This window comes from Schistocerca cancellata, chromosome 6, assembly GCF_023864275.1.
Source record: "Schistocerca cancellata isolate TAMUIC-IGC-003103 chromosome 6, iqSchCanc2.1, whole genome shotgun sequence".
Classification (NCBI taxonomy): domain Eukaryota; kingdom Metazoa; phylum Arthropoda; class Insecta; order Orthoptera; family Acrididae; genus Schistocerca; species Schistocerca cancellata.
In genome coordinates this window covers 437,397,020-437,422,119 of record NC_064631.1, presented here as the reverse complement: position 1 = coordinate 437,422,119, position 25,100 = coordinate 437,397,020, and the positions used below count along the sequence as shown (strand labels likewise).

At 42.2% G+C, this 25,100-nt stretch overlaps 2 protein-coding genes across 2 annotated transcripts in view; one reads left to right on the top strand and one right to left on the bottom strand.

Moving 5' to 3' along the window:
• LOC126190764 (facilitated trehalose transporter Tret1-2 homolog) overlaps positions 1 to 22,871 on the top strand; it is a 368,018-nt gene extending 345,147 nt beyond the window's left edge. Inside the window, exons 3-6 of the mRNA XM_049931287.1 lie at positions 666 to 1,007; positions 8,123 to 8,554; positions 13,739 to 13,984; positions 18,099 to 22,871. Of these exons, the coding sequence (XP_049787244.1) occupies positions 666 to 1,007; positions 8,123 to 8,554; positions 13,739 to 13,984; positions 18,099 to 18,437 (1,359 nt within the window). The 3' untranslated portion in view covers positions 18,438 to 22,871. The remainder of the gene's footprint in view (positions 1 to 665; positions 1,008 to 8,122; positions 8,555 to 13,738; positions 13,985 to 18,098) is intronic.
• LOC126190766 (mediator of RNA polymerase II transcription subunit 20) overlaps positions 1 to 25,100 on the bottom strand; it is a 567,907-nt gene that overhangs the window by 519,230 nt on the left and 23,577 nt on the right. The window lies entirely within an intron of this gene.

The window sequence follows — 25,100 nt, the reverse complement described above, 5'->3', positions numbered from 1 at the left end:
ATGGCGTATTGTATCACAGCCGTCCACAATACGAGCACGAAGAGTCTCTTCATTTGGTACCGTGGTTGCGTAGACAAGAGCTTTCAAATGGCCCCATAAATGAAAGTCAAGAGGGTTGAGGTCAGGAGAGCGTGGAGGCCATGGAATTGGTCCGCCTCTACCAATCCATCGGTCACCGAATCTGTTGTTGGGAAGCGTACGAACACTTCGACTGAAATGTGCAGGAGCTCCATCGTGCATGAACCACATGTTGTGTCGTACTTGTAAAGGCACATGTTCTAGCAGCACAGGTAGAGTATCCCGTATGAAATCATGATAACGTGCTCCATTGAGCGTAGGTGGAAGAACACCTGTTGATGCTACGTACTGATGTGCTTGATGCTAGTACTGTAGAGCAATGAGTCGCATGTCAACACAAGCACCGAAGTCAACATTACTTTCCTTCAATTGGGCCAACTGGCGGTGAATCGAGGAAGTACAGTACATACTGACGAAACTAAAATGAGCTCTAACATGGAAATTAAGCGTTTCCGGACACATGTCCACATAACATCTCTTCTTTATTTGTGTGTGAGGAATGTCTCCTGAAAGTTTGGCCGTACCTTTTTGTAACACCCTGTATAAGAACGAACTGCCATAAAGTGTGATGTTGGTGGTCCTGACAGGTGCTGGCGGCGCTGGCGGTGTCGCTGGGACCGTTCGCGGCGGGCCTGGGCAAGGGCTACAGCTCTCCGGCGATCGCGTCGCTGGAGCAGCAGGGCGCGCTGTTCCCCGTGTCGGCGCAGCAGACGTCGTGGGTGGCGTCGCTGTCGCTGCTGGGCGCGCTGTGCGGCGGCCTGCTCGGCGGGCTGGCGATGCGCTTCGGCCGGCGCCGCCTCCTACTCGCCACGGCGCTGCCGCTCTCCGCCTGCTGGGTCGCCACCGTCTTTGCCACTTCCGTCGAGATGATGTTTGCCACCGCCTTCTTCGGCGGCTTCTGCTACGCCATCGTGCTCGTCGTCACCCAGGTGCGTCGCCGGTACGGCTTCTGACCGCGCTCATTAGGGCTCCCGGAGCAGTTCTACATCTACATTTATACTCCGCAAGCCATTTAACGGTGTGTGGCGGAGGGCGCTTTACGTGCCACTGTCATTACCCTCCCTTTCCTGTTCCAGTCGCGTATGGTTCGCGGGAAGAACGACTGCCGGAAAGCCTCCGTGCACGCTCGAATCTCTCTAATTTTACATTCGTGATCTCCTCGGGAGGTATAAGTAGGGGGAAGCAATATATTCGATACCTCATCCAGATACACACCCTCTCGAAACCTGGCGAGCAAGCTACACCGCGATGCAGAGCGCCTCTCTTGCAGAGTCTGCCACATAAGTTTGCTAAACATCTCCGTAACGCTATCACGTTTACCAGATAACCCTGTGACGAAACGCGCCGCTCTTCTTTGGATCTTCTCTATCTCCTCCGTCAACCCGATCTGGTACGGATCCCACACTGATGAGCAACACTCAGGTATAGGTCGAACGAGTGTTTTGTAAGCCACCTCCTTTGTTGATGGACTACATTTTCTAAGGACTCTCCCAATGAATCTCAACCTGGAACCCGCCTTATCAACAATTAATTTTATATGATGATTCCTCTTCAAATCTTTCCGCACGCTTACTCCCAGATATTTTACAGAAGTAACTGCTACCAGTGTTTGTTCCGCTATCATATAATCATACAATAAAGGATCCTTCTTTCTATCTATTCGCAATACATTACATTTGTCTATGATAAGGGTCAGTTGCCACTCCCTGCACCAAGTGCCTATCCGATGCAGGTCTTCCTGCATTTCGCTGCAATTTTCTAATGCTAACGCCGACCATTTCAGAGCCCTGGACCCTTGTGCGATTCAACAGAAATTAGGCTCATTTCAGTCGTTTTGCTCGAAGTTTGAACGGAACGAAAACAAATTTCACAATGGATTTTTTGTCCGAATTTTCGCAGCCAAATAAAGAGTGGCAGATGGACAAATGGGATATAAAACTGCTGCTACTTATGCAAATGAAGTGTCAGAAAAATCATCTTTTCAGCGCCTAGCTATTTTGCGCACAAAAGTTACATTAGTGTAGAAATTGCAGAGTTCTTCCTTTCACGTGGAAAAAATAGGTATCAAATTACATCTGAAATTTCCCTCCTTTCTTTTGAACTCTGTACTCTTAATAGTAGAAAACTAATCGATATTTAAATATGTTGTATTTCATACTTACGGAACAAAACTTAAAAACCAAAACAAAATTGAAAAAAATTCTGACAACTGATCGGTCAAACGCTTTAGGAAATGATTTGTACAAAAGAAATAAGGTCGATTACAGACACATTTGACGCGCTTCATTTGCTGTGTATGATTCCGAGCACAATTTCTCTCTTTTAGACAAATAATTTCACAAAATATTTGATTTTTTTCAATTTTTTTTGTCAGCATGTCCGCGACGCCGTATCAAACGAACCGGAAACCATTCGTCCTGTCCGGATTTGTAAAACTTCATCTTCTGTTAGTCGCTTTTGGTAAGGGCCCCATTCACATCAGCAACAGCATAGGACAGGTCGCACCAATGTTCTGTAACCAGTCTCCTTTCTAGTGTAACTGCACTCTCCCAGTATTCTGCCAATGTCTCGAAGTTTGTCACCAGCTTTACCTCCAACAGAGCTAACGACAGTTATACTTTTCCGTGCATTCGAAGCAAGTTTCCGCCACTTTGAAATCTTATCAATATTTCATTTCATATCTGTGCCGCTGTGTTTTCACACAATACTTCGTTACAGATAACTGCATCCTCTGCAAAAAAATCTGACCTTACTAAAATTTCGTCTACCACGTGATTAATACACAATGTGCACAACCAGAGCCCCACTGGACTTCCATGGGAAACACCTGGAGTTACTTCTACTTCTATGGATGACTCTCCCTGCAACGTAACATGCTGCGTCCTCCTTACCAATAAATCCTGAACCCAGTCACAAATTTCGCTTCAGTCCGCACACGATCCTACTCGTTGGTGCGGTAACGGGTTCAGTCACGCCATGCCGAAAGACGCTTTTGCGCACAGATGGAGAGCCATGTCTAAGTGTGGAGGAGATGAAGTTTGATTTGCTTATCGTTCATCGCTGTCTAGCGCTGTGTACGGCAAGGCATCCCAAAGAACACTGGATCTCGTTCGCTCCTGGACGTTGGTAGTGGGGGACGCTCAGAACGATTAAAACGGGGCCGTCTTCCCACGTGACGGGCACTTCATCCTACTGTAAAAATATCATCCCTGGCATCTTTAGTAAGGTCTGTAACATCAATTCAGTGTTCTGGGTACACAGTTACGATAACTTCTAATTACATCCGCCATCACTTAATTGCTATCAATTGCATGTAACTAGAATCGTGCTAACCCCATATCCACCGTGAAAATTAACCATGCAACGGTATGAGTCGACGTAGATAACATGCTGACCACAATTTGCCACTAATAAGAACAAATTTTCTTTTTCTTCAAGGACATGATCTCAATTAATGTTTGATTCGGTTAACTCAACTATTTTTATTTAAAATAATAATATTACTAATTTCAGTTTTGTTTTAGTTCTGAAGCTGCTTAATTTCGTAAATTATTTATAGATCACAATTAAATATCTAAGAACAAGAGTACAATCCGGATTTATTGTAAGAGCGAACCTTAAGTTGAATTATTCATTAGAATTTTTATCGAAGTGTAGCGCATTTTCTAAGGCGAAATACACCTATCTAGACTGATTCAGATATTTGTCAAGTAGTACTGACGAACGAGTTGTACGGAGCACTCGTGAAACGATAAAGCCCCCGTGAAACGATAAAATCGTGAATCAAAACGCCAAAGAAAACATTACTACTGCCATCGTTATTTCTTATATATGCGAATGCAACTGACAGGTATGGCTCGATGGTTCCTTGATAATGCAACTATATACCTCTTCGGCCCAGGCTTATAGAACTGATATAGTTAAATGTCTCAAAAGACCTCGCAACCCGCGAGACTTTAGAGAGAGAGAGAGAGAGAGAGAGAGAGAGAGAGAGAGAGAGAGAGAGTTGGAGTGCTCCGAAAAAAATTAAAATCACAGAAATAAACACAGATCTGAAAGTACGAATCCATAGCGGGAGAAGTCCTTGAAGAAGCGTGAAGTGGAAGAAGCGCGTGGTATTACCGCTGCGGAATAGGAATCCTATAACAAATATATATAAGAACAATTTTGGCTGCCTCCGTAGAAGAAATCGTTTGCGAAGGTGTATGAGGCATCTTTCACAATCGTGATTGGATTCAGCCTGTAAACCATCATCGATTCGTTTGTGAAGATAGTCACAGAATTTTTTCGAGGCTGTTGTAACGTAAAAAGTCAAAACAACACATATCATTTCTGCAAACGTGCTAGTAACCAGTGTTGAAGAATCCAATAGTAGACGGCCCGTAGGAATCTGTGCTGGGCCTTTTGTTTCCACTACTCTGTAGAATGGCGCACCGTGCCAAAGCGGCTTTGAAGTTCCGCCCAGCATTGCTACGGCTTGGTTGCCTCCCGCTGTTGGTCTGTGTGTAAAGGGAACGCGCATCTGAGGCGACATACATATTCAGCACTTGCTCTCACTTGCTGTTTTGTCTGCTGGTTCTCTTTTAAACTGCTGCCGCTTTCGCGCTGATGCCCATTCTGTCTTGTGGCTTAAGACGGCTGGTACCCTCCAACTTACAGCAACAAAAAACAAAGACAATTATATTTTTTAAAAGCACCACGGTTGCTCTGTAGGTAACGACATAAACAATGCAAGATTCTGCTCAACATTCATGCTACAAGCATATCATTAGATACTAAATATATGGGATGCGACGCCAAATTTCCGAACATTTAAATAATATGATGACGATCAATGAGATTATCGGCTTCCTATATACATTTGGCTGCAAACAACAGTTCAAGACAATCGAAACTTGCTGTACCATTATAACTGCTGATGATTTATTGATGTACCGATACAACTATTAAACAAAGAATCAGTGCTGGTAATGGAAGAATAAAGAGAAAGTTCTCAAAAGCATTAAGTCGGTCTTTTGGAGAGAGTGGAGGTGAATGTTAGTTGCCAATGACTTGTGATGTGGAAGAAAGAAATAAAACAGCTGGTAGTTTGCTTGTTTCTTCGCAACAACTGGCCTTTATTAAGAAAAGGGAAACTACGAAATTCCCAAGTGGGCGTATGCTCATCCACGGTGGATAAAGTAACAGACCAGCTAAGCCGGCCGCTGTAGCCAAGCGGTTCTAGGCGCTTCAGTCCGGAACCGCGCCCCTGCTACGGTCGCAGGTTTGAATCCTGCCTCGGGCTTGGATGTGTGTGATGTCCTTAGTTTGGTTTAAGTAGTTCTAAGTTCTTAACGTTAGAGAGTCTTTTACCTTAAAATTTTCGAGTGTTTCTATATCATCGAGTTTCACAAGCAATTCTGGCCTGAATGTGTTGTCGTTCGGTGTTTCCATCGTTTGGAAGTAGAAGAATTCGTACTCTTGCCGTTAATCAATGTTGTTGGCAACAAAGCAAACTAACAATAAGACACAATATGCAAGCAAAATTGAAGAGATGCAATGGCGCGGACAGAGGGGGATTAAGGTACCGAGAAAACGGAGTATAGTCTTTATGTATTCTAGGACTCAATACTTTCTATTTATTGTAGAATTTAAGACTTGTGTTAGTAGTGCTTGCGATTTACAAGTCTACTATGTGTGTCCTATATTGCACCCAGTAAATGTTTTGATACAAAGGGTGCATACTCTCTGTCAACAAACAAGACCTAGCTGTGCGCTCAGTGAAAATGACACCTGAGACCAATTGTGCAATTGTTGGAAGGAGAGAGAGAGGAGTCATCTAAAAATGATGTCTGTGCTGGTAACTGCAAAAAGAAAAGTCGTCATCAACCCAAAAATTGGTATAAACACCTCAGCGCTTTGCTAGGCATGGTCCTCTTGGAGGTATGCTGTTGTCTTTCGCAAACCGTTGTGCAAAGTATGGCGGAAGTACTTCGTAGCAATATCGACAATTTGTTCTCCTATTCCAATGGTGTATTAAACGAATGAAAAATGACCGTTTATATGCCTCCCTACCATACCCTAATTTCTCTCATCTCTTTCTCATGGTCCCCATGCCAAATGTGTGTGAAGTCCTAAGGGACCAAACTGCTGAAGTCATCGGTCCCTAGACTTATCCACTACTTAAACTAACTTACGCTAAGAACAACACGCACACCCATGCCCCTCCGGCGGGAGGGGCCGCGCTCCCCGTGCCAGGCATATAATGGTCATGGCAGGATTGTCGCACAACCTCTGAAATACTGATTCTCTCAAAGTATCCAACAGAGTTTCGCGTGACCTTTGTTGCAAACTTCCCATTTACGTCTGCCGCACATCTCAGTGATAGTGACCTAATACGATGATAACAACTCGTCTGATTTCCCTCGATGCCTGTTGGCACTACTTGATAAAGACTCCTAAACGCGAAAGCAATATTACATAATTGGCCGCAATAGCGCCATGAATCGGATTTCCTTTACATACGCACTCCTGTTTCCGAGAAATGTTCCAACAAATCTAAGTCTTAGATTACCTTTTCCCTATTCCAGACTTCACACGCTCGTCACGTTTCATACCACTTTTTAGTATTACCCCAAAACACGGTACGTTTGTCACATCAACGTGATATTTCGGTGTTGGAATTGGCCGCCATCTTCAGATGCTAAGTTGAACTGCGAGACGTAACAGCTTCTTCTTCTCCTTCTTCTTCTTCATCATCCTATCTCAGTCCTCTTCCACATGTTTCCATTGTTTTCGTTCTTGAGCCATCTGGTACTATCGTGTTCTCACCACAAGCTCACGTTATCATGTTTGGGGTTTCCCAATGCTTCTCTTGTAGTCCCAAGGTCTCCACTGAACTATTCTACAGATCCAGCTCTAATCGTCCTACGTCCGCGGCCCACAGACACTTCAGTGGCGCAATTCTCTCTAGGACGTCTGTTACGTTGGTTGTCCAACTGTCCTCTGATCGAATATTATCCCTTAGGCAGACTTCTAGCATCTATCAGCTCCATGGCTTGTTGTGTGCGCTGTAGATTACGAGCGCTTGCCTCAGAGTCATCATTTACAGATCGTAGGTTGTAACAGGTAATATGCATATGTTATAGACCTTGAAGGCCCAACAGTACTGAACGACCACGGCGTCATCCTCAGCACACTGACCACACGGAATGGATGCAGATATAGAGGGACATGTGGTCAAGCACACTGGTCTCCCGGCTTTTGTCAGTTGTCTCGATCAAGTAGTTCCACTGCTGACCTCACAAGCGCTGAGTGCATACTGCTTGGTAACAGTGCTCGGCCGACCCGTACAATCACCCATCCAAGTGCTAGTCAAGACCAGAAACAGTTAACTTCGGCGAAGTGACTGAAACTGGTATTACCACTATGGCAAGGTCATTGGCGTTACAGACCCTAGCCTTCATATCATTTAGGACCTACATGCTGGTAAGGATGCATCTTGGGTTCTGGAATGTTGCCCAGCGCCATCCTATTCTGCAAGTAATTTCTCCTTTTGTGCCTTAGAAACACGGAAGAACTGCCGGATATCAGTAACGTCCTGCCACGATATTTCGGCACAGAGTCTTCTGGCCATCCTCAGGTGAGTACCACTGTAGTAGTACTGGCTTGCGGAGCTCAGCGCGTACTCGCCAGTACTACTACAATGGTACTCACCTGAGGATGACCAGAAGACTCTGTGCCGAAATATCGTGGCAGGACGTTACTGATATCCGGCAGTTCTCCCGTGTTTTTATGGAACAATCAGTACGCCGGGAAAGCTTTAAATATCACAACAATTTCTCCTTTTAAATGATTTCGCAGCCTAATCTTGTGGCCATGGCAGAAATATTCATCAACAATTTCTATAGGCAGGTTTCCGACTGTAAGCGGTTGTTTGTTTAGGCTTAGTATTTTTGCTTTACTGATGTTCATCTCTGCGGAGGCAAGAAAAAAAATGCAGAGGTTGGTTCGAGTGGCAGTGCGCCGCACTGAATCGTGTGTGTGTGTGCGCGTGCACGGACAGGTGTACATCAGCGAGATCTCGGTGCCGGACATCCGCGGGTGCCTGAGCGCGCTGCAGAAGACGGTGGGCCACGCGGGCACGCTGACGAGCTTCGCGGTGGGCGCGTACCTGGACTGGCGGCAGCTGGCGGCCGTGGTGGCGGCGGCGCCGCTGCTGCTGTTCGCGGCGGCGCTCTGCGTGCCCGAGACGCCCAGCTTCCTGGTGGTGGCGGGCCGCGACGCCGAGGCGCTGGCGGCGCTGCGCTGGCTGCGCGGCCCGGGCGCCGACGTGCGCCGCGAGCTGGCCACGCTGCGCGGCAACGTGCTGGCGCGCCGCGGCGACCCGGCCGAAGCCGGCCGCGGGGGAGGCCGTCTCAGCGCGCTCAAGCGCTGCCCGCCGCCGCCGGGGCTGCTGCGCCCCACGCTCACCACGTGCGGCCTCATGCTCTTCCAGGTGAGCCCACCTACTTGCTGTCACACCATCAACCGTCCCGGGGTACTACCTGTCCGCTTTCAACCGTGGCGTCATCAAAATGATGGACACAAACCACTAACGGTAGAATTGCCACCAGTCCAGAATTTTTTTGGGATCGTCTGAAGTTTTTTTGTCACGCGTGCCTACATGAGTACAACGGGACACCCTCAAGTCCCATTCTTTGGATTTGTTATTAGAGTTTGAATTTGTTTATATAATACTAGCTGTACCTGGCCACTGTGGCTCAGTCTCAGTAAAAGAAAAGAAAAAACACAAGTTTCTGGTAAGTGAGAGAATGAGATGTACATCCTAATCTCCTCCCGCTGTGTCTATCTCCTTCTCCCTCCCTCCCTCTCTCTCTCTCTCTCTCTCTCTCTCTCTCTCTCTCAATTTCCTCATGTCCCCCTCTCTCGATCTATCACCTCCTCCCTCTATGCTCTGTTCATCTTCTCCTCCCCCTCTATTCTTCCATTCTTCTCCATCCATCTGCTCCTTCCAGTTTTCTATGCCCATTTCCTCCCACCCCTCTGTTCATCTCCTCTTCCCCCTCATCTCTCTGACTTTGAGTCTTGTTTTAAATACAAATTTCTCGATTGCTAACAACGTTTCACTATTGTACATTTCATATACCGGGTGATCAAAAAGTCAATATACATCTGAAAACTGAATAAATCACTGAATAATGTAGATAGAGAGGTACAAATTGACACACTTGCTTGGAATGACATGTGGTTTTATTAGAACCAAAAAATACTAACGTTCAAAACATGTCTGACAGATGGCGCTTCATCTGATCAGAATAGCAATAATTAGCATAACAAAGTAAGACAAAGCAAAGATGAAGTTCTTTACAGGAAATGCTCCATATGTCCACCATCATTCCTCAACAATAGCTGCAGTCGAGGAATAATGTTGTGTACAGCACTGTAAAGCATGTCCGGAGTTATGGTGAGGCATTGGTGTCGGATGTTGTCTTTCAGCATCCCTAGAGATGTCAGTCGATCACGATACACTTCCGACCTCAGGTAACCCCAAAGCCAATAATCGCACGGACTGAGGTCTGGGGACCTGGGAGGCTAAGCATGACGAAAGTGGCGGCTGAGCACACGATCATCACCAAACGACGTGCGCAAGAGATCTTTCACGCGTCTAGCAATATATGTTTTTTTTTTTGTTCTAATAAAACCCCATGTCATTCCAAGGATGTGTGTCAATTTTTACCTCTCTATCTACATTATTCCGTGGTTTATTAAGTTTTCAAATTTATACTGACTTTTTGATCACCCGGTATGTATTTATATACCAAAAAGTATATAGACTATGTGTCTAAATGTTTATATTACAGTAACGTGTAAAAATTTGTAGGAACGGCACATTTTGAGATGAGCCTCCCAGAGTTATAATGAAACCCTCATTGTTTATGGGGATAGTATGATGGCTCGCTCGCACTAATGTGTCCAAGTGGTATCGTGAACTTAAGCCTTGCAGAATCAATGTTCACGATGAAGAAAGTGGAGATCCCACAATTGTGACTGGTGACATGGTGAACAAGATCGAGTACATGATCCGTAGGGCAGTTGCTTAACTGTGGACGAGATGAATGCAGTATTTCCAGAAATCTACAGATCTCTTCTGCGTGTAATCATTACTGAAACACGTGGTCTTCGAAAATTGTATGGGACGTGGGTATCAAAACAGCTTACAGATCAGCGAAAAGTCAACAGAATTGCCTCTTTACTGGAATTTATCACCTTCATTGTTGGGCTGTCTGATTACTAGGGTCACGTAATAGAAGCTTCATCAGTGGTACCACACCGTTTTCCACGGATCTGTTACTTCAATTTGGGTCTGGTGGGCTCATAAAAGGACCGTATGGTGGGTGGGGAAGTATTTCCGATACCTGTATGTCGAGCTTGCCTATCATTGGTAGGGCAATATGCGGTCTTCGTGCAAAATGGAGGACGCCGCCTACAGCCACATTAGGCCTTCTTTGACAGATTTTCTGGTGCAGAACATTTTGCAGAAACAGCTTGTAGGACGCGCTTGTTATAGACGTCCCCTGTACACTATTTGTAACTATGATTCCAGTCATGTCATTCGCAAAGACCATCTTCAGTTTCACCTTTCGTTGTTGGCAGCGGAATTTTTCTGACGTGGAGTGTCGGAACTTTTGTATTGTGACGACTGAGTGCGAATTCACTTATGGTTCAAAATCTCGTATCCAGGTTTCAGTAAAAGTGCAGCAACGCTTTTCAGAAACTGCCTTCTGTTCGATAACGTTGAAGCAATTCTTGTGCGATTATTTTGCGACTTGCTTTCTGCTGTTCTCAGACCATGCGGAATCCATCTGGCAGCAACTTTTCGCATTTTTTACTTTACGGTCACGATTCTGTAAACTGAAGTGACAGACTTTCTGGCCTCATACGCAATTTCCTCACACGTTTTTCGTCGATCCTCTCTCATAATTTTATTAACAATAACCTGTGAAGTGTAGTCCATTCCACTTGATGGCATTTCACTCCTTGAGTTGCCCTCAATGTTTACCCGATCTTCAAGGAACGAGCAGACCACCGTCATACTGTGCTACGATCAACTACCTTATTCCCACACACCCCTCACAAAGCGTTGTAAATTTCCGTTGGGTTCTTTCCACACAGGGTTTCGACTCTGATGTAGGAATGCTGGTCACTACGTGTAATCCAACCTGACTCGGTTTCAGCTTCCATTTCAAAACAGGATACTCACGACACAGCCAAGCGAACCAGTAAATGCACATATGGCCGTCACGCCTTAAGTTTCGCTCACAACTGAAACAAATTTCAACATGATAACGCCACTGTAACGGTCGCTCGTGCGCAGTGTGCAGGACTTTTGAAATGACTCTCGTAATTGCGTACTCTCATCTTCTGGGGCCCTATTCTGTATCGTTCATACCGATCGGTGTAGTAGATTAGGCTCGGTAGTGACGTCATTCCTTATCGAAATATCCTGTTCAGTAAGCTTCTGAGACTTGTTACCGAACAGTCCTCCCACCGATTTTACGACAATTGTACCGAGAGGTTTTGGATTTCGGTCAGGCTCTGTCGATCGGTGAGCTGTGGTTTATGTACACCTATAATTTGTTATTTTAAACATATTTAGCGGTTTTAGCTTTGGATTTAGTGATTGTGTTACTAAAGAATCACCAGAGGACGCATCTGGTTGGAAAGGGAGTTCTTAATAGACTATTTTCCTTTGTTAGAAATAAGAGTAGGTTAGGTTGTTACTGTGAATGATTACATCCAAAAAACGTTTTCGGTCAATATTCTCTCAAAATACGTGTTATTTTTATGCAAATAAGAGTTTAAACATCATTAAATATCAAGACATTGGCTCTGCTTACGTATATTACATAAGTGTGAACTGACGTTACTAGTGCGTTTGTGTACTTTTTCCTACAAATGAGTTGGTTAGTAATTATCGAAACGTGTTTACAACTTTCAGGTAACAATGGAATGGAATTATGTGAAGCCTGATATTGGAAACCTTCCAAACTATCACGCATTTATGACTTACGCAGCACCGTTTGGCAACGAAGTCAGCCTACGATCCTCTACACAATACTACAAGAATTGAGCAATGTGTGTACGTTGTTTGGCGTGGCCAAATTGTTAGCGCGCGGAAATGCGATACGAAAGGTCACGAGTTCGCCCATTGGTGAATCCAAAAAATTTTTTTTCCTCTTCATATATGCAACGCGTTCTGCGACATTGTTATTCGTGTAAGTTAAGATTTTTCTGCAATATTCGTTATTACTTACATGTAAGAGCGCACTTCCTCAGTAATGATTTCGTGATTTCTGTGTGTTTAAAATACGAAATATGAAATTGCAGTGAGTGAAACAACCGACAGTGACCTTTATATTTTTTCTTGTCAGAAATAATTCACCATTTTTCCCAATACGTAGCAATTTCCGAGTATGCGGTTAGACAGGAATCTAAGAGCACAACTTAAATTACTGGGAATGTAACTAGCAGCAGTAATCTTCATTATCTTACTTCTCACAACTATTTATCTGCGATCGAATCCTCAACCACAGTAGACAGAGATGAAAGATCTCTGATGTAATATTTTTAGACTGTAGCACCATATACGAAACATTTTCATTCATGAGACGAACTGCAGGAGCTCTCGAAAATACTTTTTTTCTTCAATTTTGTTTTTAAGACCCAAATCGTTGACGCATCATATAGGGATGTGGGCTACTTAATCATTTTGATCTCTAGGAGCGTGTTATAACCACATTCTGTTTATCTTCTTATTCTCTGAAACTCTCAGAATCAATTTTTCGGGTGTTTTTATAGATGTATTAGTACAATGTGGTACTACACACTATTCCTAACTCATTTTCCGAAACGTAAACTCCAAAACAGGATGGCAGTGTGAATGATAATAAGATGACTTATGCGGCATTTACGGCAATCTGCAGGATTCAGTCAAATACGCTATCGTTATTACGCACGCATGGAAACATGCGGTCAGAGAAACTGTAAAAAATTTTATGCATTTCAGCTGAGAATCATGGAAACGGATATACTGCGCATGATACTGTTGAGGAGGAGGCAAGGGCGATGAAGGCGGGCACGTCAGCTCGATGGAATGCGGCATCATGCGTTATGGCAACGTAAACGCAATTTTCGGTACTTGGAAGAATAGCGCGCCTGTGTCGTCTGTGTTCGTGGCGCTCTGCGCGCTGCAGTGCGCATGCGCGGATCTGCGGCCGCTTGCTTTTGATTGGCTTGCGCGACACGAACCGACAAACAGCGCTTCGGTTCTCCAGACTCAAAACGGTATCGCTGCCGAAATGCATACTGAATAATGCAGGGACTCTAATTCGAGTACTAGACCGTTCGGTGCTATTAAGTTCCGAAACGATTGGCACAATGGCGGAAAGATACAGAATAGGCACCCTGGACATGCCTCGTACATTAAAAACTGCTCAGACGTTCTCTTGCATATCTTGCAGGACTAACATTCCTGGAAGAATGAATATAGCGGAGAAAATGATTCAACCACAGCCTAAGGGATTTCGGAAGTTCTGAAGGCCTGAGCTCACAATGGTGCTTTATGGGTCGGCACTCTTCAGTGTGAGTGCGGCTACAGCGGCCTGTTGGCGTGTTGCAGAGGTTCTCGGGCGCGCACGCGTTCAGCTTCTACGCGGTGCCGATCCTGCGGCAGACGCTGGGCGGCATGGACCCGCACGGGGGCGCGGTGGCCGTGGCGCTGGTGCAGCTGCTGGCGTCGCTGCTCAGCGGCCTGCTCATCGACACGGCGGGCCGCCTGCCGCTTCTGCTCGCCTCCTCCACGCTCATGTCCATGGCGCTCGCCGGCTTCGGCTCCTTCGCCTACTACGAGGACCTCCACCCACAGGTCAGTAACCCGTCTGTGCCACACTACGACCACATTCTCAACACTTCACTCGTCGTCGACGGCACCCGAACCCGAATCCTTCTTCCTGTGCTCCTTTCCCCGTTGCTCCGTGAAAGAGAAGAATCTTTCTTCTACATCTACATACGAGGTGTTTTGAAAAGTTCTCGGAACGGAATAGAAAAAAAGTACACTACTGGCCATTAAAATTGCTACACCAAGAACAAATGCAGATGATAAACGGGTATTCATTGGACAAATATACTAGAACTGACATGAGATTACAATTTCACGTAATTTGGGTGCATAGATCCTGAGAAATCAGTACCCGGAACGACCACCTCTGGCCGTAATAACGGCCTTGATACGCCTCGGCATTGAGTCAAACAGAGCTTGGATGGCGTGTACAGGAACACGATTTTAATTGGTGAGAGATCTGGAGAATGTGCTGGCCAGGGCAGCAGTCGAACATTTTCTGTATCCAGAAAGGCTCGTACAGGACCTGCAACATGCGGTCGGGCATTATCCTGCTGAAATGCAGGGTTTCGCAGGGATCGAATCAAGGGTAGAGCCACGGGTCGTAACACATCTGAAACGTAACGTCCACTGTTCAAAGTGCCGTCAATGCGAACAAGAGGTGACCGAGACGTGTAACCAATGGCATCGCATACCATCACGCCGGGTGATAGGCCAATATGGCGATAACAAATACACGCTTCCAATGTGCGTTCACCGCGATGTCGCCAAACACGGATGTGACCATCCGTGGATTCATCAGAAAAAAATGACGTTTTGTCATTCGTGAACCCAGGTTCATTGTTGAGTACACCATCGCAGGCGCTCCCGTCTGTGATGCAGCGTCAAGGGTAACCGCAGCCATTGTCTCCGAGCTGATAGTCCATGCTGCTGCAAACGTCATCGAACTGTTCGTGCAGATGGTTGTTGTCTTGCAAACGTCCCCATCTGTTGACTCAGGGATCGAGACGTGGCTGCACGATCCCGCTACAGCCATGCGGATAAGATGCCTGTCATCTCGACTGCTAGTGGTACGACGCCGTTGGGACCCAGCACGGCATTCCGTATTACCCTCCTGAACGCACCGATTCTATATTCTGCTAACAGTCATTGGATCTCGACCAACGTGAGTAGCAATGTCGCGATACGATAAATCGCAATCGCGATAGGCTACAATCCGACCTTTATCAAAATCGGAAACGTGATGGTACGCATTTCTCCTCTCCTTACACGAGGCATCACAACAACGTTTCACCAGGCAACGCCGATCAACTACTGTTTGCGTATGAGAAATCGGTTGGAAACTTTCCTCATGTCAGCACGTTGTACGTGTTAGCACTGGCAACAATCTTGTGTGAATGCTCTGAAAAGCTAATCATTTGCATATCACAGCATCTTCTTCCTGTCGGTTAAATTTCGCGTCTGTAGCACTTTATCTTCGTGGTGTAGCAATTTTAATGGCCAGTAGTGTACTTAAAGCACTAAAACTTTATTTTTCAATGTAGTCTCCTTGTATATTAATGCACTTGGTCCAACGATGTTCCAGTGCCTTGATTCCACCTCGAAAATGAGTTTCCTCCAGGCCTGCAAAATAGTTGTCAACTCTGGCCATCAGTTCTTGGTTTGAAGTGAATCTTCGTCCACCAAGAAAAATTTTCAGTTTAGGGAAGAGATGGAAATCTGACAGAGCCATTATCAGGTGAATAAGGGTGTGGCAACAATTCATACATTAGTTCACGTAATTTTGCCATGGTGATGGCACATGTGTCTGGGTGCGCATTGTCTTGATGGAAGATGACTTTCTTCTTTGCTAAACCTGGCCTCTTTTCGTGTATCTTGCAATTTGTCCATAAGATTAACATAGTATTCTCCAGTAATTGTTTGCACAGTGAGGAGATAATCTACAAACAGAATCCCCTTCGCATTCCAGAAAGAACAATGATGGCGTGACCTTTTCCGCCGAAGGAATTGTCTTTGCTTTCTTTGATAGCGGAGAAATCAGTATGTTTCCACTGCTTTGACTGTTGTTTTGTCTCTGGGGTATAATAGTGCACCCAAGTTTCATCTGATTTCACAAACCGGCGCAAAACATCTAGGTTCGTTTCTCCTAAAACGGGCACAACATTGTACCAGTATGTCCATTCTCATGCGTTTTTGATACAACGTCAAGAGTCGTGGCACCCATCTTGCAGATAATTTTTTTTTCATTTCTAATTCTTCAGTTACAAAGTGTGATATACCCTTAAAGTTGACGTCTGGCAAAATTGAGAAATTTCATGCATTTTCAATCGGCGTCCCACCATGACCATTTTGTCCACTTTTGCAATGATTTCTGGAATAGTGACACATCTTCCCCGACCACTACGCGGATCACCTGACCAAATTTAAATTCATTTGTCCAGTTGAATATGAAGGAGCAGAGCCCCCCCCCCAGTGTATTCTGGAAATCGGTATGAATCTCCTTTGCTTTCATACCTTACTTTACGAAGTACTTTATCACTGCTCGAACCTTAATTTCTTCCATCTTCGCAAATCACTACGCGGGAACAACAACAGAGCCACGTCACCGCCACAGCCCTCTTCCAAGAGCACTGACGTGGCAAGTGTTTACAGGCAAACGTCTAATGAATATCACGTGAACAAGTCGTTGCGCTAGCGCTGACCTCTCGTGGTGACTCCGAGAACTTTTCAAACCACCCTCGTACATACGCCTCAAGCCGACAAACGGTGCCCCACAATCGACCTTACGTACCTGAAACTTTTCATGTCGACATGACTGTATCGAGCAGTGCAATATGAGAACTGTATCTGAACGTTACATCACCGTTTTTCTACTCGTCTGCATTAGGTTACACTTTCTCACATTTAGAGCAAATAGTCATTCATCACACAAAATAGAAATTCTATCCAAGGCATCCTGTATCCTCCTAAAGTCACTCAAATGTGACACTTTCCTGTAGCCTACAGCGTCGTCATCAGCAATCACAGAATGCAGCTCACACTAGCCACCATACTGTTTATTTATAAAGAGAACAAGAGTTGTCCTTTCACATTTCCTTGGGGCACTCCTGGATACCACTGTCTCAATGAACATTCTTCATACAGGATAATTTAACAGTTGCTATTACTTATGAGTATGAAGTCTTTGAGCCACTTACACACATATCGAAGCACTCACTCCATATGCTTGGACCTTTAACTGTCTGCAGCATGGTAATGTGTCAAATGCTTTCGGGAAACCCAGGAAGGTGGAATCTGCCTGTTGCCTTCATCTATGGCTCACAAGATATTAGTGGTACATACATGAAGACACATTAGGGATGCAGAATACACTTACGCAGCTGAGATGGTGTAATTGTGAAACTCAAGATGGCAGTAAAAAACAGAGCCCAGGTTCACACCACATTTCTTCATTTCTGGAAGATTTTGACACTGTCATTTAGTGAAAAAATATGAATGTACAGAATATCAGACCAGCTTTGTGACTTAGCAAATAGAATACAGTATATTATTCTGAATAGCAAGAAATCTCCATACCTGAAAGTAATTTTGTGCTTACCCCAAGGTAGTGTTGTAGGTTCATTTCTATTCATACTATGAGTGTGTAAATTATGTACAAGGAACTTTAAAAGCTGCATAATGCTGTTTGTGGATGATGCTGTTGTGTACAGGGAAGATGCAATGCAAGAAAAATGTACTGGAAAAATTCTCATTGATTAAATATCTGTATGTGAAAGACCACAAACGTAATTGTATACAGGTAGATGCCTAACAGACATTCACTGGGAGAATTGCCCAGGAAGTTTAGTCCGCCCACAAAGCAAGTTGCCTACAAAACACTTGTTCTATGGCTGCACTGTCAGTTCAAGGGTTAGAGGAAGCCAAGGGCATACCACCTCCACAAGACAATGCCTGGTGAAACAACACATCGGTGTTCACACATATGCTCAGGTTAATGACAGCTTTACCTTTTTCCCTAACACTCATTGAATAGTTACAACTTTTACTTCCACTTGTACCACAAAGATGTCCTGAAAGTAAACTTAGACAGTTTCCATATCATATGGAAATGCCTGAAAATGTGGTTGTCATATGTTTGCAGGCGGCTCCGCATCTCGACTGGATTCCGCTGTTGTGTGTGCTGGTGTTCACGGTGGCTTTCTCGCTGGGCATCAGTCCTATTTCGTGGCTGCTGATCGGTGAGCTCTTCCCACTGGAACACCGAGAGTTGGGCTCAGCCATCGCCACAGCCTTCAGTTACGTGTGCGCCTTCGTTGGCGTGAAGACATTTGTCGATTTTCAGCAGGCGCTGGGCCTTCACGGCGCCTTTTGGCTGTATGCAGCCGTCTCGCTGGCAGGCCTCTGCTTCGTCGTTTGCTGTGTCCCAGAGACTAAGGGCCGCGACCTTGACGAGATGCACCCCAAGGGTGCCAGTGCGTAGCGACATGCCGACGTCACCAAATTCCCCCCTTCGACCCCCTCGTTTGGCGCCGAACGACACAACACGGCCCTTCTTATCAGCAGTATCTGCCAGAGATCGAAAAACGCCGCCCCCTTTGCGAGGAATATACGAGATCTGGTCCAGCTTTTCTACTGTGTTCATTATTTTACAATGAAGTGCGTACAACGACTGGGGAGATGTTTACAATAGCTACCTTCTTTAGAACTTTTGGCATTAAACCTCAGGTATTATTCGTCATCAGTTCTCCTTCCCTCATTGATACATGACTTGCATAATTCAGAATTGCTCGAGTTTCACACTTTATTTCAGATCTACAGCCACTGAACGGCCAGTTAGCTAGCAAACTGGTGACTGAGGGATCAGTCATAGACTGCACAATGTTTATTCCAGTTTCTTTTAAAATGGGGTACTGCTACAAAACTGCAGTTCCACTGTAAATAAATGTCCTACTTGTGAAGATGGTTGCCGATCAACTGAACTGGTTTAAATGTGTGTACATCAAAATTCAGCAGCTTGCTTAAGGTCTGGGGGTATACAAATTTGACATCTTTCATGTTTACAAAGCAATGTTGCAGAGTACGAAGCACATAACTGGTGTATTAACATAACAGCAGTTAAGTTTCTATAAATCCTCGGTGCTACTTAAATTATATCCAAGTGCAACAGAAGCAACTCATCCGATTTTTGTGTTTCTTAGTCACACACTCTGAAGTATGTGCTGGAGTTCAGTTCATTCAACCACATTAGCAGATGGTAAGTAAATATTTCCAAGAGAATTCTACCTTCATATCTCCTCTTTCTCTACCACTTTCATTTAACTGTTGTCACACTCTCTTTTATTCCACCAGTAAGTAGATTCAACTCCAATTGTTGCAGTGCATTATCAGTTTCTGAATCAACAGTGTTGACTGTCATATTACAAAAACAGTCATAAAAAGTGGACAAAGTTAATTTTGTTCGTCATATCATGACTTGGTATTAGAATCGAACATCAACTACTGTACAAAACCGTATTAATTGGATTTTGCTCAAGTAATATCTGTATGACTGTGTGCCTCCAGCATAGTTCATTTGCACTAGAGAATGCACATCAAAACTTTTCAGTTCCAATATTCACAATGTCATTCATAGGTCGAGCTTATCTGAATTACAGTATTAATTGTAATTGCCTGTTGGCGAAACCATAACGCCACTGACAATCGAAGACAGCAGGGATCACAAATAAGATATTTGGGAGAAGCAACCTGAAGTCTCACACTTTGCTTAACAATCATTACTTTGAATGATGTGAGTGCATTCAATATTTTTCAATAGCTGGTGTTTCACTAAAAGGGAAATAGATTCTGTGCATTGTTTGTTTTACAAAAAAGAGATAGCTGTAGTAGACTGTTATGAATGGCACTTATTACTGTGACATCAAACATATTATGGTGCCTTTAATACAATTCTGAGGACATTACTGTAAGGGTCAGCTGCGACTCTTAATTCAGTCCTCTTCACAAACTTGATCTACTACATTGAGTGAAGTAATGACAGGAAATTTAACGGAGCAAACCCATTTTTAAACTTACAAATCTCAGAATTTCGATAACAGGATTTTGCTTAATATCTTCCAACTTTTTATGATTAATTTTTGAATGATAAAAAATAGAGGTTCCTAACGTTTGATACAGAGAATATTTAGCTGCATGCAAAGACAGTTTTGAAGTAAAGTAATTTTAAAAAGATGAATTTTAGAGGGATGATGTCAGATGGTACTAGATATCATTCTTTCAGCATTTGATTTACAACCAATAGTTGATATAAAACTATTATTGAGAAAGGACACTGAATATATACACATGACAATAACACTTTGCAACTCAAGACAATACCTACTGGAAAATACTTTATGACAATAGCACACAACGGACAAAATATGATGGAGGAAAAGCATCATTTAACTTTTTCCCAAATGTAATATGAGATAAGTTCCAAAATTTTGTATCATATCACATATTTTGCACAAAAGAATAAACCAGAAATTTTGACGGTATGAAAGTATAAAGACCATTTTAATAATTTTAACTAAAGCATTCATAACATGTCATGATTCCTGGCAGTAGGCTTCCTGTAATTGCAGAATGTGTAAGTGCATGTTAATGTCAATTAGAAATGACAATACCAAGCTATGTAAAGCAGTGCTAATGACAATAATGACATAATCTTATTTCTTTTCCCTTCATTATACTGAGACTGTAGAACAATAAAACTGGTCATCATTGAACCACATTTTGATAGGCACTGCATTTTACACAAAGCATCTCTCAAGAGAGCTGGTTCAGTTCTCATAGTATGTATTAACAGTATTAGATTTGCCATACTCGTTTTAAGTTATTTTAATGGTGATTAATGTATGATTACCTAAATATATTGGAATGCAAAGAGATATGTAGGCCATGCAGAAATAACAGGTCACTTATTAAAGCATGTAGCATTAAAGGGCCTTAGTGCATCACATTATCATTTAGCAAGTATTTTTCATTTATATACAGTTCACAGATTCCAAAATTCTAGTGACATTTGCTCAAGAACTTAAAATTAAAACATAAATCTTCTTCTCATCTTGTGACAAAAATAAAAGAGTGCAAAGCATTCATTTCATTAACATAAACAAAACATATCAGATTCTAGCACACTAATTTCTTGCCCATTTTCAAGCTTTTCTTGACAATACTGCCTACTTTCCAACATTTCTAAAATTAGCAGTTTATTGTAACCAACTAATGAAGAAAATCGTTCTTCCAACAGAAATTTATATTGGCAAATGACTGCAATTTTTCTATGACAATAACAAAGTATCTTCATAGCTTTTAGACACAGACAATAGAAAAATAGTTTTTTAGACTCTACAAAGTAAGAATGGGGAATACCGAAGCGAAAATTTATATGAAGTATGAATGATTGGTTTATGCTAGTTGGTACATCAATAAAATGCTTGAAAATTCTTTTACAAAAGTATTTCTACATTCCTAACAAAAATCTTCACATTTTAAACCAGCCTTAGTCTTTCATAAGTACCAGTTTCACAGACCAATGTTTCAGGAATGTTGCTGTATAACACTACTTCAGTGCGGTTTCATTTTAGAACAATCAGTCCCATTAAAGGAAAATGTAATATACTGATGACAATCTCAAGTGGCCTCAAAAAAAGTTCACACCCCATTAATGGTGCAAAGGGTTTATCTTATTATTGAAGCAAGTCAAAACATCTGCTGAGATAATCAGATATCATCAACATATACTTTGTGTTGTGAGCTTATTACAAAATTTGAGGCACTACTTTGTTCAAGGAATACAACATCACTTCTCGGACATGTTTACTCAATGAATCTAAAATAAGCTGTTCGCGATCGTCATTAACAATAAGCAAGAAGAAATAAGTTTTTGGTTGCAAAAACAAAAATATTTCTCAATGAAGACACCAACCAGATCAATAAAACATACAATATCTTTAAGTAAAACTTTAATGCACAAGAAATATTTGTACAATGACACTACACCACAAGTTAGAAATATCCCGCTGAAGTAACAAGGGTGTGCAATATCATATCCATAATATTTAATTGTTATTTGTGTACAAGTTTTATTCTTTGAGTAAACAATGTCCTGTTATAAAAAAATGGTAACTGCATCTAAAACTTGGGCCCTAAAGAATGTTTTACGCTGTGCTAGTGATTCGGCTGAGAAGCGATTCTTACACTGTAATAAATTTCTAATGAATGATTAAGACAATAACAAAATCTATGTTGTAGAATCATTAGCATCAGCATTGTCAATGTAAGTAACCTGTCAAATGTAAATAACATACTTTGGTTATAGCATATCTATTTTCTCTGTATTCAGTAACTGAAATTTGTAAAATCCTTGCTAATGATGCAATATTTTATATAGTGTATTTGTGGCTTCATTTAATTTTTATATGAACATATATTACTGTAGGCATTATTGTATATTTGTACTGCCTATGTGCATTTCTGTTAAAATTAAAGACTAGTATGAAAATGTTTCCTTTCCTGATGTGTTGCATACACCACCACAAAATGGAGAAACAATTATGTTTTCTCTGCTTAACTGCCTTACAGCCATTAAGAACCGCAGAAAATAAATTATACACAGGAAAGAAGAACTCGATCTCTGATTGAGGGGAAAAAATGGTAGTGTTCTTTACAAAGGAACCAACCCAACACTGCCCCCCAAGTGATTTACAGAAACCTAAATCTGTACAGCTGGACTTCAATTTGAAGACCACTCCTCCCAACACAGACGAAAGTAATAATGTAAGTCCTCAGACAGTGTCTAATTCCAGCTTATACTCTTCATATCACATACTAAGGAGGTAGAAGCATATACGTTGATGAAAACATTCAGGTATTGTTGGAATCAGAACATAAGGATTTACATCTGAAAAATATTACCAGTATCAATGTGCCTCTTTACACCCAGCTGCAGAAGAGGTTCCTATAAATGATTTATTAAGAGCTGCCATAAATAAGCCTTCAAGAATACTTCAATGAAGGCTACTGAATAACAATTCAAGATAACTGTAAATGGAACTCTGCTAAGTTAATCCATATTACTAAACACAGAACTAGATGCAGATTGCCTATCTGTTTCCAGGAACAGTAAAAATTTGATTCAAAATATTTTACAGAATTACTGACCAAATTTAAAAATTTTAAATGCTGTAACAATCTACTCATTAATAGGAATAATCTATTTAATAACAGACAAGTATTACAGTTAAAAACTGTATTATTTTTTTTTAGCAGCAGCATGCATGTTACCCAGACTATATTCATACAGTAGTTCAGAACTGTAGCTCTTAGCGATATCGAACAAATTTTACAAATAATTTCAAATCTTTAGTTCTATGAAATTTCTCTCACTGACACCCCCACAAAATAAGGGAAGGGAAAAAAGCTTATCACTTACTACATTTTTGCTGTTCATGTAGAAAAATTTCAACAGCAGGTATGACATTTTAATTTATTACTTTTTTTCTCCTAACTCTATATTTGCAACACATTTAGCAGACAATATCCATATATACTACTGAATGTACCACCAAAACTATTATCACTGTGCAGTAACTCAGGAAATATGTTGTCATATAAGATGCATGAAAAACTATAATGTGTTCAACCAAAAAGATTTAACATGCTTAACTTCAAATATTTACCACATTAACTCATTTTGAAGTAATCAGATGCTTGAAGATATTTCATCCAAGGGAGTTAGTGTCTTTAAAGAATTGGGGGTGATATTACCGATTACACAGAAACAGAATAGTACAGGAATAAAATTAAATTTGTTTTCTAAATGAGCCTATTTCTCATATTTGTTAACTTAGAAGCATAAGAACACATCAAAAATATTTCAATGCTTTGAATTCTAATAAGCTCTACTTAGCAACTATCTATACCAGCAGAAAGTTACATTGCTCATTACGATAGTCTCGCATATTACTCTTGAATGCTGGTTTGTGAACACACCAATACCAGATTTGTTGCAGTATCCACACCGTTCTGTTGTCTATTCACCTGTTATGATTGTTTCTTCAACAGTAAGATAATTGAAGAAAAGTCTGTTTTGAGAAAGTTTAATGAAAATGTTAACCATGATCTAGTTGGAACAACGCCCTTGGGGCGTTCCCCAAGGGTCGGTGCTGGGGCCACTGCTGTTTCTTATTTATATACATGATATGCCTTCTAGTATTACAGGTGATTCAAAAATATTCCTGTTTGCTGATGACACCAGCTTGGTAGTGAAGGATCTTGTGTGTAATATTGAAACAGTATCAAATAATGTAGTTCATGAAATAAGTTCGTGGTTTGTGGAAAACAATTTGATGTTAAATCACAGTAAGACTCAGTTTTTACAGTTTCTAACTCACAATTCAACAAGAACCGATATATTGATCAGACAGAATGGGCATACTATAAGCGAGATGGAACAGTTCAAGTTCCTAGGCCTTCGGATAGATAGTACGCTGCTGTGGAAAGCCCATGTCCAGGATCTTGTTCAGAAACTAAATGCTGCTTTATTTACCATTAGAACAGTATCTGAAATAAGTGACAGTTCAACACGAAAAGTAGTCTACTTCGCATATTTTCATACGCTTATGTCGTATGGTATTATTTTTTGGGATAATTCTTCTCATTCAAAAAGGGTGTTTTTGGCTCAAAAACGGGCTGTTCGAGCTATATGTGGTGTAAGTTCGAGAACCTCTTGTCGACCCCTATTCAAGAGTCTGGGAATTCTGACATTGCCCTCACAGTATATATTTTCTTTAATGTCGTTTGTTGTTAGTAATATTAGCCTATTCCCAAGAGTTAGCAGCTTTCACTCAGTTAATACTAGGCAGAAATCAAATCTGTATGTGAAATGCACTTCCTTGACTCTTGTGCAGAAAGGAGTGGAGTATTCTGCTGCATCCATTTTCAATAAGCTATCACAAGAAATCAAAAATCTTAGCAGTAGCCCAAAGTCTTTTAAGTCTAAACTGAAGAGTTTCCTCATGGCTCACTCCTTCTATTCTGTCGAGGAGCTCCTGGAAGAGCTAAAATATTCAGCAAATTCCAGTGTTATGTTGTTGATTTT